General features: G+C 48.9%; 2 protein-coding genes across 5 annotated transcripts in view; one reads left to right on the plus strand and one right to left on the minus strand.

Moving 5' to 3' along the window:
- The window catches only part of LOC126581818 (protein sidekick-1-like), a 50,198-nt gene extending 39,660 nt beyond the window's left edge, over window positions 1-10,538 (plus strand). Inside the window, exon 5 of the mRNA XM_050245736.1 lies at window positions 9,110-10,538. Coding sequence (XP_050101693.1) covers window positions 9,110-9,396 — 287 coding nt within the window. The 3' untranslated portion in view covers window positions 9,397-10,538. The remainder of the gene's footprint in view (window positions 1-9,109) is intronic.
- A 4,198-nt stretch (window positions 10,539-14,736) lies between these two features.
- The window catches only part of LOC126569450 (ras-specific guanine nucleotide-releasing factor 2-like), a 37,070-nt gene continuing 36,806 nt past the window's right edge, over window positions 14,737-15,000 (minus strand). For all 4 annotated transcript variants that reach the window (XM_050226540.1, XM_050226541.1, XM_050226539.1 and 1 more), the window contains one exon: window positions 14,737-15,000. This exon is cut by the window's right edge. The gene's annotated coding sequence lies outside the window, so the exon portion shown is untranslated.

The following is a 15,000-nucleotide window of genomic DNA, read 5'->3' on the forward strand; positions in this document are numbered from 1 at the left end:
GTGGTCGAAGTTTGCTGCACGTAGTTGCTCCTTTTAATCACTTTCTAAAAATTGCTCATCTGCTAAATCGAAGGGTACGCGCCGGCGAAGGTCCAACAACATACCGCTCCCTGAAGGCTTTCCCCTTATAGTGCCCTACGCTACTCACTAGCTTGCTGCTTGACTTCGATGCCAGTGCCAATGCTGCTGCTGACGATGACGGTGCTGCTGCTGCCTGCCACTGATGTGTGTTGTCGAAGGGAGGACCACAGGGAGTAAATTGCCGTGAAACAACACGGCCAGAACTTTCAAGCCACCCGCCAACCGGCCGGCCGGAGGCAACTTTTGGGATGCCCTTCCGAAACGCGCGTAGCGAAAGCGGTCTTTCACAGAGCTGCTCACTTCACTCACTCGCCGGCGGTGACACATCCTGCCGTGTTTCGTTCTCCCTGGTTGCTTTGATAGCGCACACAAACACTGGATCGCGCAACTTAAAAAACCATTTCAAGCTTTCAACGGTGACTTGGACTCGCCCACTTCCATAAATAGAACGCAGCAACATAAAACAACGTACGATTGTTTCATAAAACAAACCCATTAAAGTTCGCACGCTCGCTCACTTTTGTGGGGGGGGGGGGGGGAGGGTACTAGTTGCGCAAGAAACATGGTTTTGGAAAATAAAATAAAAAACCCAAACCACCGTTTCCCTCGTTGGTGACAAGCCCCCCCCCCCCCCCCCCCCCCGCAATGCTCCACACTCTTGAAGAGGGGGGCTCGTACAATAAAAGGCCAACACATCGATTGAATGGTAAAATATGTTTAATCTAATTTGTGTTATCATTCGCTCTTCACTCCCGCGCCAAACGAGGCTCGAAGGCGAGTTCTTTGACGTTTCATGAGTACATTGTCGTGGCTGTTGGCTGCTGTTGGCTGGTGACTGGGTGGGTGCGGGAAATGTAATAAAAGTTTATAGACCGAAACGAAAGCGAACGCTAAAATCGCTATACCGTTTGCCAGCCCAGGGAGCTCAGGTTTGGTGTGCTTTTCGGTTCGTTTGTGTGTGTTCCGCAGGAGGGGAGGGGGGGGGAGTCTTAACTTTCCTTTCTGTTTTACTGTTTCTGTTACGTCCACCGTTTTCTCACCATCTTTAATGGTGCTCGGTCACGAAACACGTTAAGAAGGGCAGAAAACCCCCTCGGGACCATCCCACAGGCCACCACCATTTTTTGGAGGACTGCGCCACCGCCACCGAGTCGTCGGTCACCTCGTCAAGTGGTGGCACGCAAGCAACCAAAGAGGGAGAGAAATCCTTGAAGTCAATCGTAGCAGTCGCGTTGATGTTGTCGTCATTGCTTTCGAATGGATCAAAGTCACCGCCTACTACCGTAGTAGTCTTCCTTTCGCTTCCACTCTTGCGGATGTTGACAGAGAGAAAGACCGTTGTGGGTGATGGTGGAATGCGAGGGCGCGACACTTCATCGACGACGATCTGTTAATTGACAGAATTGACGAAAGAAATTTAGCGCTCATTGCTGTTAATGCTAATTTTATTCCAATTCAACTGTGAACCGGCACCGGTGGGAGCGAGCCCTTGCCAACCATCATCTTCATCATTAAGAAGTCGTCCGCCCGCCCGCCCGCTCGCAATTAATACGTCACCCGGTCTCGTCAAGCAAAAGGGCGTGAGTCCTGAATTAACCTTCCATTTCTTCTTCTTCTCGGAATGACGCCTTCGTTAGGGTATTTAGGCCTTGATTCGTTCATTCATGCGGCACACCTTGTGCTGACACTCTCCGGGGCTCGTTTGGAGTGAAATTGAATTTTGAAACGCACAAAGATTATTTCATCGATTCGCTGGAACCTTCATTTACTAGCTTCAAGTGGTACTGGCTGAGGCCACTACGAACTACTACAACAAAACCCCGTTGGCGTACTGATTGGACCGAGTACCAGGGAGCGGCCAAATGCGCTAAATGCGATCGTAAGAAATCGGGAAAAAGGCGCCTAGCCACCCCAATGGAAAGCAATTAATTTTCCACTTATCAACAGGATCCCATCGGACGGGCACGCTGCCGTTGCTGCTACTGCTGCTACCGACTAGAATGACCTTTGGAACAACCTCACCTTTTCCGATTCCCGGTGGTTGTGGTGTGGTGCCCTCTGATCTGTGGCCAACCAGAGTCCCCTCCTGGCCAGTACACCGGAAGTATGCTCCGGGAAACGGCTTGTGGCCGGGTGGGGTTTGCTCGTTTGGAGCCATAAATTGTACAATAGAACCATGAAAGGAACTCATTTTCAGCACGATTAGTACGATACGTACTACCATTTCCGGTGAGAGAGAGAGAGTCGTTGTGATACCGATGGGGATGGGCCCTGTTTTACGCAGGTCGGACATTGCACACAGTGCAGCCCAACGAGGACACACGGTCCTGCACGGTCGAAAGTAGCGGAAATGTTCATTGTTGCGCTCGCGATACCATCGGTGCTGGGTGCTGCACCAATACCACCTCCTTCTCCAACTCGTGAGCTAATTTAAAATTCATACAATTAAACAAAATTAACCTCTTCAGCTACGTGCTGGTTCCGAAGAGGTCCTTGTGCGACCTCTCTCTCTCTCTCTCTCGCTCTGAGACCGGCTTTTTGCTCCCCTTAACAGCACCATAAACGGGTAATCGATGGTAATTCCACCGGAATTAAACATTCGGCCCTGTAAAATGTGTTTATCTTCGCCATCGGATTAACCTGACGGCCACTCTCGGGCCCCTCTCGGGCCCCTCTCGTGGCCTCTGTTTTTCCGGTGGCGATTAGAAACGAATCAATTTCACAGCCAGCAACCTAACAACATCACACGGATACTATTCGATCGATCGTGCGCACCAGCAACCCTAATGGCCACTAAAAGATGCATCAATAAAAGCCACGCGCATAGCGGCGCGTATAATTTATGCTCTCCCGGCCGGTGGCCTCCACGTGCGACGCCACGGATAGGGACATCCATTTTACGCTACATAAATTTAGCGACTTTGCCAATTGCCGAACCGAACCGATCCCGAACTGGCACCATCACCAGCACCACCGCTTGCTGCAGGCGTGCGCCATGATTGCGCCGCTTGCTGGAACGCTTAAAATATGCATAAAACATAGACGGGAACACGGGAGCACCGGAGGAACGGAGAGGGGAGGAGGCAATAAAGAGGCGGTCGCATCCTCAAACGCGCTCGATCAAAGGGGAGCGACCATCCTCATAAGGAAGAAGATTGTGGAAAACATCTCACACGACAAGGCGACAGGACGACAGGACGACGAAGGTGTGAGAATTCGCGCGCGCGACCATCAGATTGCGGCATAAATTCCGTTTTTATTATTCATTCATTAGGCCACGGCCACGGCTGCAGCCACGGCCACGGCTCTTATCAAAACCATAGTCCACCACCACTACGCTCCTCGCAGTGTGTAATCTCAAAGTTGCCCTTTTGAATACTAAAAGCACTTCCGTGACACGTGTTTCCCACGTTGTCCCGTTTCTTTCCCCGAGGACAATCATCATCGCGCCACCATCACCAGTATAAGCAGCGCACACGCGTCCAGGGCCACCACAAAGAACGATGAATAATGATTACAACACGTCGTTTCGGTGTCCAGGATGCAAAGGAGAGGGGAGGTCGAATTTATTGTAGGCCCGGGGGAGGGGGGGGGAGAACTGTCAACATCTTCTAGGACGAGCGTGTGCCCTTCGTTGAGATAGTGTGAATGATAAGAGTTTAAAGTCGCAGCAGGTAATAACGAAACGATGCTTTCGCCTTCATTGCGCTTCACCGTGGCCCGGGGGTGCACGTGGTTCCAGGGCCACACGAAAGACATGTTTAATCGCTTAGAAAATGCCGCTATCTGGCTTGTCTTTTTTAATTAGCAAACGAAGCGGCAAACCAGCTGAGTCCGCCCAGCCCGCCCTCGACGTGTGTGAGGGCGGTAAGAAGGAGTTAAAAATATATATTTACTCAGGAAATTATTCAAATTAATTTTTGCCACCTGAGTCACCACCACCGAAGAGCGTTCGTTCGTCTTCACGTTCGTGTAGCGATGGTTGGAACTAATAAAATGCCAAAACCGTTTATCACGGGCACGGCACGAGGAAAACTATGCCACGACGCAGCACGATCAACACCGCGCTTACCTTCTGCAAGAAAACCGCACCACTTGCCACCTGAGACCTCGTTCTTCGTCGGAGGAAACTTTCTGCTTGAGTTTCCGCTTTCCGCGCAGACAATTGCAGACACACTTCTGCGCTTTTGCGTTGATGCAGCGCATTTCCTGCTTATGCAATTTTCATTGCGTGACAGGTGGGCAACCCCTCCGCAAGCGATGTGCTAATAAACGTGACGTGGAGGGCTCGCCCTCGACGTGCCCTCGAGTTATGATGGCGTTGAGAGTTTCGGGATTGAATAATGGAGTTCCCGGCAATGGGGAGAGAGCGTGAGCGACAGGAAGCCAATAAGTCAGCTCCGATTGATGCTGCTGTGTCTCACAAGTGCCATACCGTGCACGTGAACCTGCCCCAAAATGGAAAGTTTCTATTCCATTAAATTCAATTTTCAATTCTTCTGCTTTCTCGCGATCGTGCTGCGCCCTGTGCGTGCGCTCTGTGCGTGCACGAAGGACATTTCTTGGATTGAGAGCTGATCGCTGAAAGTTTTCCGTCGGGTGGGGGCACCATACCCCCCTTGCTAACCTGCCAAAGTTTTCGATAAATTCAATTACCATCACACACAGTGGTACATCCATCGTATCGCTATAATGAAGTCGTTTTAAGTTTGCTTTCCATATTTCGTTGCCATCATCGCGCCACGTTTGGACGCCGCCAGGTTGCGGACGCACAAGACATTAGTGTCCCGGTCGAGACGGTGCTCTCTCTCTCTGCGCTCTCTGCTCGCTCTCTCTCTCTCTCTCTCTGTGTATCTCGAGGGGATTTTGCATTTCGCTAGCAATAATTAAGTTATGAAGTTACCTACCAGAGCAAACCTGCTTGCGCGACAACTTTCGTTGCTAGTTTTTATCATCCTCGTATTATCCTGCTGCTGCTTCTGGTGCTTCTTCCTTTTTATTTCCTATTTTTACCGCTCTCCTCGCGCTGCTATCACCAATCGCTCAATACGAGCCACGAGCAGCAGAGGCAGCAGCAGCAGCGACGACGACGACGACGACAACTTTGAAATGAATTTCTCCAACTCCAACGATCACTGCCAACGATGTCACAGAAAGCCGGATAACAGTTAATGGCAGAAGCGCTAGCAGCACCAAATTCTGCCAATCGCTGACACAGACAGCAACCCGGCCCTGATGTTTATGTAAATGTTTAAAAATTTATGAAAAACTTTTCCCCTTTCTTGGCACCGGCAGCACTAGTAGTAGAAGAAGCAGCAGCAGGAAATGATGCTAGAGATTGGATTTAATTCCATGCGCGACAACGCGATCGCTACCATCTTCGCCGGAATTAACAACCATACCAAGGACACGAACAGCGAGCGTCCTATCCCCACCGGACGAATGGCTATCTATTATGCATAATTTGATGGATCGCTAGCCATTTATAACGGCCTCGAAAATCATCGATTTGCTGCTGCTGCTGCTGGTGGTGCTACGAAAATAGCTCCAACGATTGTAACAACCGAAACCGAGGCCGTTTATGTGTGAGAGAAGCGTAAGATGGAGTGGAATTTGGAAAATTAAAGCACCAACTCTCCGTTACCCCCGCTTCTTTATCCCATGGAAGCGCGACGTGGCGATAAATCCCGGGAGCTTTTTATCCCGCGAAACTCGCTACTTCCAACAGCCGGAACTAGCTGCAGCGTTCTGGTGCTGCTGGTGCTGGAAGGAACAAAACACATTTCAAAAGTAAAAGGCATTCGTTAGAAGCATAACGCGCGAGGATAACACTCAGCGCTGGTGCTGCTGCACACAAAACAGAAGAACGCGACATCAAAGCGCCGTTTATGTGCGAGCAGCGTCTATCATGATCACGAGCCCATTGTTCAAAAAGGAAAGCAACTAAATCCACTATCCGAGCGACCGGCCCTTGCTCACTGACCCTGGGCGCAGAAAACTCACCCTGCGGACACAAAAGGTACTCTCCCAACGAACGTATATCCAAACATTGCACCCTTAAGCTTGAATTATTAGGGAAACGTGAAGGCGGAGAGCATATTTGTGGAGCGAATCCCGTAGTGTCCATCCTTCAAGGTCTCTCTCTCCTCCCGTAAATGGTTCCCCGAAAAACTTTGGACCATAATCATGGTGGACTGGCAGGCAGGCCTCATCATCATCATCACCAACCGCAAAAAGGCGCATATACTTCATCTTCTACTGCGCCGGGCGCCTGGCCAGTGATCCGGGACCGGGATATTCAAATGAGACACTGATTTCAAAAAGGCCAAAGCCCAGAAATCCTTGGATGCAATCCCTGGCGCGCAAAGGTGCTCCGAGGTCTCATCTTGAATGCCGTCTTCTTCGTCAAGAAGATCAGTTTTTAGGGGATGCCGGGGATGGTAAAAGCCCAGGGTCACCTACTTCTCGGTGGCCCTTAAAACACACAACGGCAACCGGGGAGTACCCGAGGGAAGATTCGTTTTTGCTCGTCCCTTCTCACTCTCCCGTGCGGCCATGGCGTGTGCACCTGCAGCGCGGGCGGGCGCTAGATATTAATGGTTATTTTAGCCAAAGGTCTTTCGCCATTTTCCAAGCACCACCATATGACAACGCCGTGAGCATCGCGGTGAGTGCAAAAAAAAAATAGTGGACGAACAGACATGTGCTCCCGGTCCGGGATGAGAGTGCCAGGAGCTAGCACCTGTGGACCCGTGGACGGTAGCTAGACCACACTATCTGGCTTCATTATTCATATCACTCGTTTACGCTACGGGAGAGGAAACACACACCGGAGCACGTGAACTCACACCGGACAGCCGGAAGTGGTCTTCCTTCAGAACTCCACAAGACTGGACACAAACACGTGTCGTCGTGCACACGTGGATGTAAAACCGAGAGCACGTTTCAGTTCCCCTATACCGTTCGGTTAGAATGTTTAATTTAAAACGGGAACATAAACGATGAATATTAATTCCCTTTTGCAGTGCGCGCACACTCCCGTATATCCTTCGGGAGCCGTGGGCTGGCGTATGGTAGGGAAAGGGTAAAGGGAGGGAAAAAACAAATGCGAACACTCGAACTCGGCACTTGGTGTGCGGAATGAACAGTAAAAAGAGCGCAAAACTTGCAAAGAACAGGGCCACGTTGCTGGGCGCCTCCATTTGATCTCGACCTCGACGAGGTGGGCCAGCTGGTTACGTCCCTTCCAGGGGTCGCCCATGTGACCCAAGTGACAATTGCGCACGGATACGATTCCACTGGGCGCTCAACTCACAGTCACGTAGCCGTCGCCTCGGTGACTCGTCGAAAGGATTCCGTTCCGTTCCGAGCGCCTGCCGTGACCTGGCCTGGACAACGACGACGACGACGACGACGACGTGCAACGTGGAATAATTAAGAGTGCGGAAAAAGGCTCGAGCTCAAAAGATAAAAGTGGCCTCTTCTCGTGCAGACAACCGGTTCGATTGTCCTGGATCCTTCGAAGGTAGTGGCCACAGGTTCACGGGTCCGTGGGAAAACAGGAAACGACCAACGACCGAGCGTGCGTGCGTGCGTGCGTACGAGTTGATAAACGTGCCAAGATCCTTGTAGCGAGATCAACCAAAAAGAGGCGAACAAATGAAATGATACTTTGTGCGGGAGAGGCTGCCAGGCGCCAGGAGGAACAATAACACGGCGAAAAGCATGCAAAACATGACGCTAAGGTCCGGTAGACCGCCTTTGCACTATTAGAGCACGTGCAGAGCGACCAACCTTTCACCGCGCCTGCTACGATCTGCGAATTAGCATGTAAATGAAGGAAATAAACACAAAAGACCGACCGACGGTCACCGATAAGACCGCGCGACTGGCTAACAGCTCACCGACAGCCCACCACGTGGCAGATTATGGCCAAGAAGCTGCTGCTACTGCTGCTACTCCTTTTTGTTAAACAAACGACACGGATAGTTAGTCCCAGACACCAAAACGGAAGGGCCTTTCACGTGCATCGCGTGTTGTCTCTGCTCTTCATTTGCTCATTTGCTTCATCATCACCATTTGCCAGGCTGGCCACCCCGAAAACGTGGTGCGAAATGGTTCCGCTGAAAGGGGAAGAAGCATATTTGCTTGACATCACCGCCACCACTCCCGTGGCATGATTTATCTTTGGCCGCAATCTTTAACCATTTAGTGCGCCCCGAACGCAAAACCCCGTTTTATCTGCTCAAACTTTTGGGCGGAAAGCTTCTTCGCCAAAAATTATCTTCTGTTTATGGAAACGAAGCAGCAGCAGCACCGGGAGCCGGAGTGTACTTCTCCGTGGCAATTAATGCACATTCCGCATTGATGAAGGAAACGAAAGGGTTCGTTCGCCCCCGTCGCCAACTGGGCTCAATTGTTTTACAATCAACGGGTCCAACCGGGTTGCTGCATGATGGTGCGATTAGCTTCCGCTTCTAAATTGCCAAACAATGGATGCAGTTGTAAAGGGTGCGGGCGATCGCAAAGAGAATGAAATTAAACCACGAGAATGAACGGCCATTTGAATGTGATGAATAATACATACGCCGCCCCGGGGTGGGCAGAAGTTTAGTAAAAAACTGCATTTTCTTTTGTGACCCACCGATCGATTGCATTTTCCTGATGGCAATGGGCATGCTAGCAGATTAGAATGGACATTGACGGAAAGCGAATGTAAAGCTCAATTACAATTAGTATGTTAATGCGTTGGCGTCCATATTCAATGCTGTTCGCGGCATCAAAGGGTGATGGCAGTGCAATTGATTAGTTCGTGTATTGATGGCGAGCGTATTCAATTCCGTTGACCAACACAGTGAAGAGCACATCATTCGTGGCCGTGATGCATCATCATCCACTGGTGGCAGGGCAGCCAATCAACATCATAAGGGCACAACGTCATGGTCATCATAATTTCGAAATCCTGTAATTAGTATCATTTTCTCACCGACCTCTAACTCGCCTCTTCTCCGTCTCTTCTCATCCACAGATTCCGCCAGTGTCGTCGTGCACGTGATCAATGGAGAGCAGCCGGCCGCAATGCAGCACGGCAATAGCAGCGCTAATAGCATTTTAATAAATAATCGCAGCTTTAGCCGCCACCGGCGGCACCACCACCACCGCTTCACCGGTGGTCTCGGTGGCATTCTCGGCGACCTCTGGGCGCACTACCTGGCCGGTGGCAGTAAAAATTTAATATTATCATTAACATCGTCCTGGGTGTGCTGGTTGCTTCAATCGATCGGTCCGTTCGCCGGTGGACTGCCCGGTAGGTGATTTACGGTGTAAACCCAACACAGCACGCACTACAGAGCGACCACAATTGGCACCGCGGTGGCGGTGGCGAAATGAGCGATGATGATCTGCGCTCCTCCTCCTCCTCCTCCGGGCACCATTCCTGTTTGTAAAGTACGTGTACGTGTGTTCCGGCGAATCCACCATTTGGAAATATCATTGTGAATAGCTCTGTTAGTTAGTCAAATCCTAGACGACGCTCCAAGGGTTGGGAGGATCGTGGCCCACTTTGATTGAGAACATGCTTTCCCCATTTACCGTCGGATCTAGTGAGCGGTGATGAAGATGATGATGGTGGACGGTGCATGATCCAGAGAGCGAGTTAGGAAGACAAGTACATGCGATTTGTGTAATGCAGCCTGAATATGTTATAAGCCTGTGTGTTGAGTGGTTGTAATCGGGATGATGCTCGCTCGCGCTTATCGATGCAATCCCTGACGCCCGAGGTTGGTGCACTAATTTCAGTTCCAGTCACTCAGTCCTTAACTCCCATGATGTAAATAATCCATTGGCGACACCACACAGAGCGTACACAAAGAGGATAATGGAAATCTCTCACGTCACTATGCATGATTGATATCAAACGGTATCAAAAGCAAAGCATTCTCTCTCACTCCCTTCGCACTGTACCTCGAATACCAAAGAAAGGACTTCTTCTCTTCTTACATACTTTTAAACGGCAAATCAATCACCCCGTGGTGACCGGGGTGCCAACCATTGTAAATAGAAAAGGCATCCACACAGCTGGAGCTAGATTAGCTTAGTTATTTGTTTAATGAAAAGAGGATCACTATGTGAGGGGAAGGAGGTTTGTCTAAGACGCCCTTCTATAGCCATTGCAATGATGTTATCAATCATACGATTTCACAGCAACCTACGTTATGCCTCTTTGTACTCTCAGAAGTTATCAGATCATCAGCAGTAGCAGCAGCAACAGCATCAGATGTTTCCTTTAATCCGATAAGAAGCCCGTTTAGGTTCTGTCGAGCATTTGAATATGATTTTCTCCCGATAGAAACCACTTCAATCACCGAGTTGAGGTCTGTGTGTAGGGCTCAAAGCTTGGGCTTTCACTTGTTTCATTCCCTATTGCTCATCGTAGGATTCACATAATCATATTGCAAGCAAAGTATATGCAAATACGACTCCTAATGTAAGTAATCATGTTGCATAGACTAAAATAAATTGATCATTTCTTTTCTATGAAACCCACCAGTGTGTTCTTTCGTTTTTTTTTCATTCACGTGCTTTTAAAATCCGAACCACAGCACTGCATAGCGGACATTAATGGTAAGAATTCCTTGGTTTACCATACAGCCTTACAGCGGGAAGACTGAAACTGTTCACCGGACCTCTGCTCTTCGATATCTAGTCCTGATTGACGATAAGTACATGGATTGGCCTTTCGACATGATTTCGCTTTCATAGGAATGGTTATTACCGTGCCAAGTTACTGGAACAAACGGTTATTATCGATCGGATCCGAAAAGAAGCATCTCTCATTTAAGGTCAACATTATTTCCTCGCAAAAAGCATTTCAGGGCTACTAACGTAAGCCGATTGAAAATGGTATTACAAGCTAAGCCTACTCAATGGATTAGCCATTAATGGTAAATGAGCTCGCTTTTGTGTTTGAAGAAAACAGTACTTTAAACGCTCAACAGATTAAACAGTGGAATGTGGAATAGTGTGGGCATTTCTACAAAACAACAAACTGCCGCACGGCACAAAATCACTCTCACATTCTGACCACAGAGCAACCAATGAACTGGTAGTAAAAATAATAATCTACCTTAACTCTCCATTACGCCGAACGCATTAATCACCGAATTACTAATTACTCGCATACCTAGCCTGCTGCCACTGATCACCATGGTGATGCCGTTTGATTGAATAATCCAGGCAGATTGAATTGGAGAACCCGTCCCGGTCCCACTGATTAGTTTGGGTCGCGCAACCATTCAACTTTCCTGTTGGGCGGGGCAGGACCCTTGCCGGGTCTAACAACGCACGTCATTAGTTGTGGCACCCAGACTCCCGGGAGGCTGGCAAACCACCGGGTATCACTGCATCGCGTGACAAAAACCCGGATCGTGACTTTTCACTGTGTTCCCTTTTTAGCGAACTTCAGCGAATAGTTTCTGGTTTCCATTCTAATTCCTCGACAAATTGGAAATCAATTCACTTTTGCGCCGCTAACGAAGCGGATTTTCGGAGCGGTGCAATCGTCGGGCGGTGCGACGGGTTTATCGCCAGTGGCACGTACGCACTCTAATCTGCATTCGCCAGTTAAAGGAGGACATTTTGCAAATTTTTGCCATCACAGCATAATGGCCTTCGCATCCCTTTTTTGGGCCCTTCACCGGTTCCAGCGGGTGCTTAGCATAGTGCTCGTACCGATAATTAAAGCGTTACAAGTGGAATGCCCACCTGGAGGCACTAAATTATTTCGTCAATTCACCCTTGATCCCCACGCACTCCCTCCGAGGTTGGAGGGTCACGATCCCTGAATCCTCATTAGGTTTACCGCACGCCTGATGCTGAACGGGGTATATCATGATAAAAACAGCAACCCAACGACCGCATCGACCGCTCCGCAACGATACGATACGGTGCTGCACCTGGAATCCCCGGTGTTTGCTGCTGCGGAATAAATGTTCATTAATATTACCAATAATTTATTTCCCGATAACATAATTATTTTAATTCCATTGCTCGTCCAACAGGTCACCCGGCTCAGGCACCCGGCTCTCATTGCGGTACTTCGAGTGCCTGCGGTTGCCGACAGTACAGTTCCGGCGGGCAGGCGGTTTTCCCGGGGTGCAAAGGGATGAAAAACGAGATAAACCTTTTCCACCCTGTCTCATCATCATCATCTGCTATTGGTCAGCATTTTTTTTCGGTGCGGCAGTGCGGCTCTGTCTCTCATGATGCTCCGGATCGCACACTACGGCTCCGTATGTTGGCCATTTTAATCCAATTGACAACCAATCCTATCTCGATGGCAATATTCGACATTTCTTATGAATCCTTAATCCTGTTTAAAAAGAGTGACCGCAAAATTTTCCTTGATTCATACATTTGTTTGAGGACAGTTTCGTTTAAAAATTTGCAAGTTTCAAACCGTAACTTTTGTAAATCCATTTCCAAGGATAATGTTTGAGGAATTTTTGACCGATCTAACCAAAACCTGTGCCTCACTGTCCACTTCCGGTGGATCATTATTTCAATCCAATATCCGGAGAGCCTTCCATCGGTTCCAGGGAGAAAGTATGTTTGATGCATTCCGCATTTCGCTCCAGGTCTCATCGATATTTCTTCTGCATAGGCCAAGGGATGCAAGCGTGTGGCGCAATTCCCATTACTGGGGTACCCATCAGCCACCGGCACGACCATGGTCCAACCGAGAGTGAAGGGATAACAACGAATGCATTTCGACGAATGCAATCCCTCGCTCCCACACTATGTGACCCTAATTGCCATTCCTACTATCCACCGCAGTGGCTCCCAAACCGACCCGCGGCCACTGGTGTGTGGCGTGTGGACCAATGGAAGGTTTGCGGAATCACTTTTGGTCACACAGAGAGACACCGCCAGAGAGAGATACGTAATCCGATGACGAGTATCCCGGATTGGCATTGGGAAATGAACATCAAATTAGCTTGTTACGAATTTAATTCGCTCCCTCGCCGACACCACCGTTGTTCGCCTTTCCCATCCGTTCCGGGGGTGTGAAGTTTTCAATTTGCTGGCACACGTTACCCATAAATTATGCACCCAGCGTCCAGCCCGTCCATGGAATTGTGAGGCAGCAGCTGTTTTTTATTCAATTTATTATAGTGCGCGCAACATGCGGATCCCGTGACGGTTGCTGTTGCTGGATAGCATTCCCAAATGGTCGCACATTAACGTTAATACTGTTGGGGAAGGATATTCCGTCCAACGCACAACACAAAAGCAACAAAAGTTGACCAAATGGCTCATCAGAGGAGTCCTGGAAGAGCAGCAGGCGATGCAGCCCACAACAACACAGTAACAGTTATACTATGCATTCGGGGGCATTCGAGTGGACATTCCGGTAATAATCCTCTTTTGCTAATGTCTCCAACTGTGTCATGCCACTGGCCCGGGGTGTGAACGTGTGTTTAAAAATTCCGATGTCCAAGTTCCGGACGAGGCAGACGATATACTCCACTTACAGAAATGAATCATTTGCCGTTCCAAAGTTACACATAGCATGCCGTGAAAATGCAAAACCAAAATCCAGTATTTTAGAACTGAATTACATTTGCGGAGTAGGCGACGCCGTGAGACAATAACCAACGTGAGGACGAGACGCAAAGATCGGACAACGATTTCGAGGCGTGTTTCTCTTTATCTTCTCCTCAAATAAACACAATTTTCCTCATGATTTGCTGCATTTTCACAAACCTTGGAGCAGCAGTATCATCTTGATAATAAACGCTATTATATTCGGGGTTCATTTTCTCACTTCCTTCCTTGAGAACCGGAGTCCGATTCTTCCCATTCCCGCTTTTGCACCTTCACGCGGCACGCGTATTCATTCATCACGATGATGTATGGAGCAATTAAAAATTTAATCGTTTTACCATCCCTCCGAGACCGCACTGCTACCGTGTCGGTGCCTTCAGACGAAACCATATTACAAGACGCGTTTGGTTAGCTCGATGTTTTACCTTTTGTCAACCTGGGATCCCGGGAACTTCTTTTGTTTGGGGTTGCGCGTTGCCCCTACAAATCTCTAGTGTGTCCGGACCATCGATATGCAAATGCATGCAGCAGAAAAGCCTGGCCAATTTGTGGCTGTGTCTGTATGAAAACCACACGGCTTAACAAGAAACGAGAAACGTTTTTCTATGCGGACAAAAGACAACAAAGGTACGATTGGTAGGCCGTTCCTGCACCGTACCGCAATTAACCACATGGACCACGGAGCAACCGAGCAATGGTGCAGCAAGTCAAGGCAAACAACGTATTACTGGGGATCTTGACGACGGGGTTTCCTTGCATGATGACTTGTTCACTTGTTTGGAAAGTAACGAAGTAGGCCACAACAATCGCCATCGCAACCGAGCGACGAATACACAGCTCCTATGCTATGGCTACTACGCTGGAAAACCTACAAGAACAAAGTGAATCTGTGGCATTTTGAAAACGTCATCACAGCTTACCTGCAGCATCATACAGCACGTGATCAGGGAGATGGAAAAAACAATCCAGCAGGCGTTTCATTGTTGTTTGATACTTTTTGTATTTTTTCTTAGTTTTTGGGATCATTTCGTTTTTAATTTTTAAGGAATTTCTTAACATTCTTAATAACCGGGTCGGCCAGTGTGGGATTGTATCTGCGAAATCTGGGGTTGTCGTGGAATAATGCTACTTCCCAGCTCAAAAATTGATTGTTTCAATGTTGTTACTGAAGTCGGAAGGGGACGAAAACGGACGCCCAGAGTATGTAGGCTGCGGGTCGGAAAATCTCAATCTATCTGCTCGCCTTCACCACTCGGTATGCTATGCTTTCCGGTAATTAAGGCAAACTAGCCATCGTTTTTGTCTACTGACTCT

This window comes from Anopheles aquasalis, chromosome 2 (genome assembly GCF_943734665.1).
Source record: "Anopheles aquasalis chromosome 2, idAnoAquaMG_Q_19, whole genome shotgun sequence".
Lineage (NCBI taxonomy): Eukaryota > Metazoa > Arthropoda > Insecta > Diptera > Culicidae > Anopheles > Anopheles aquasalis.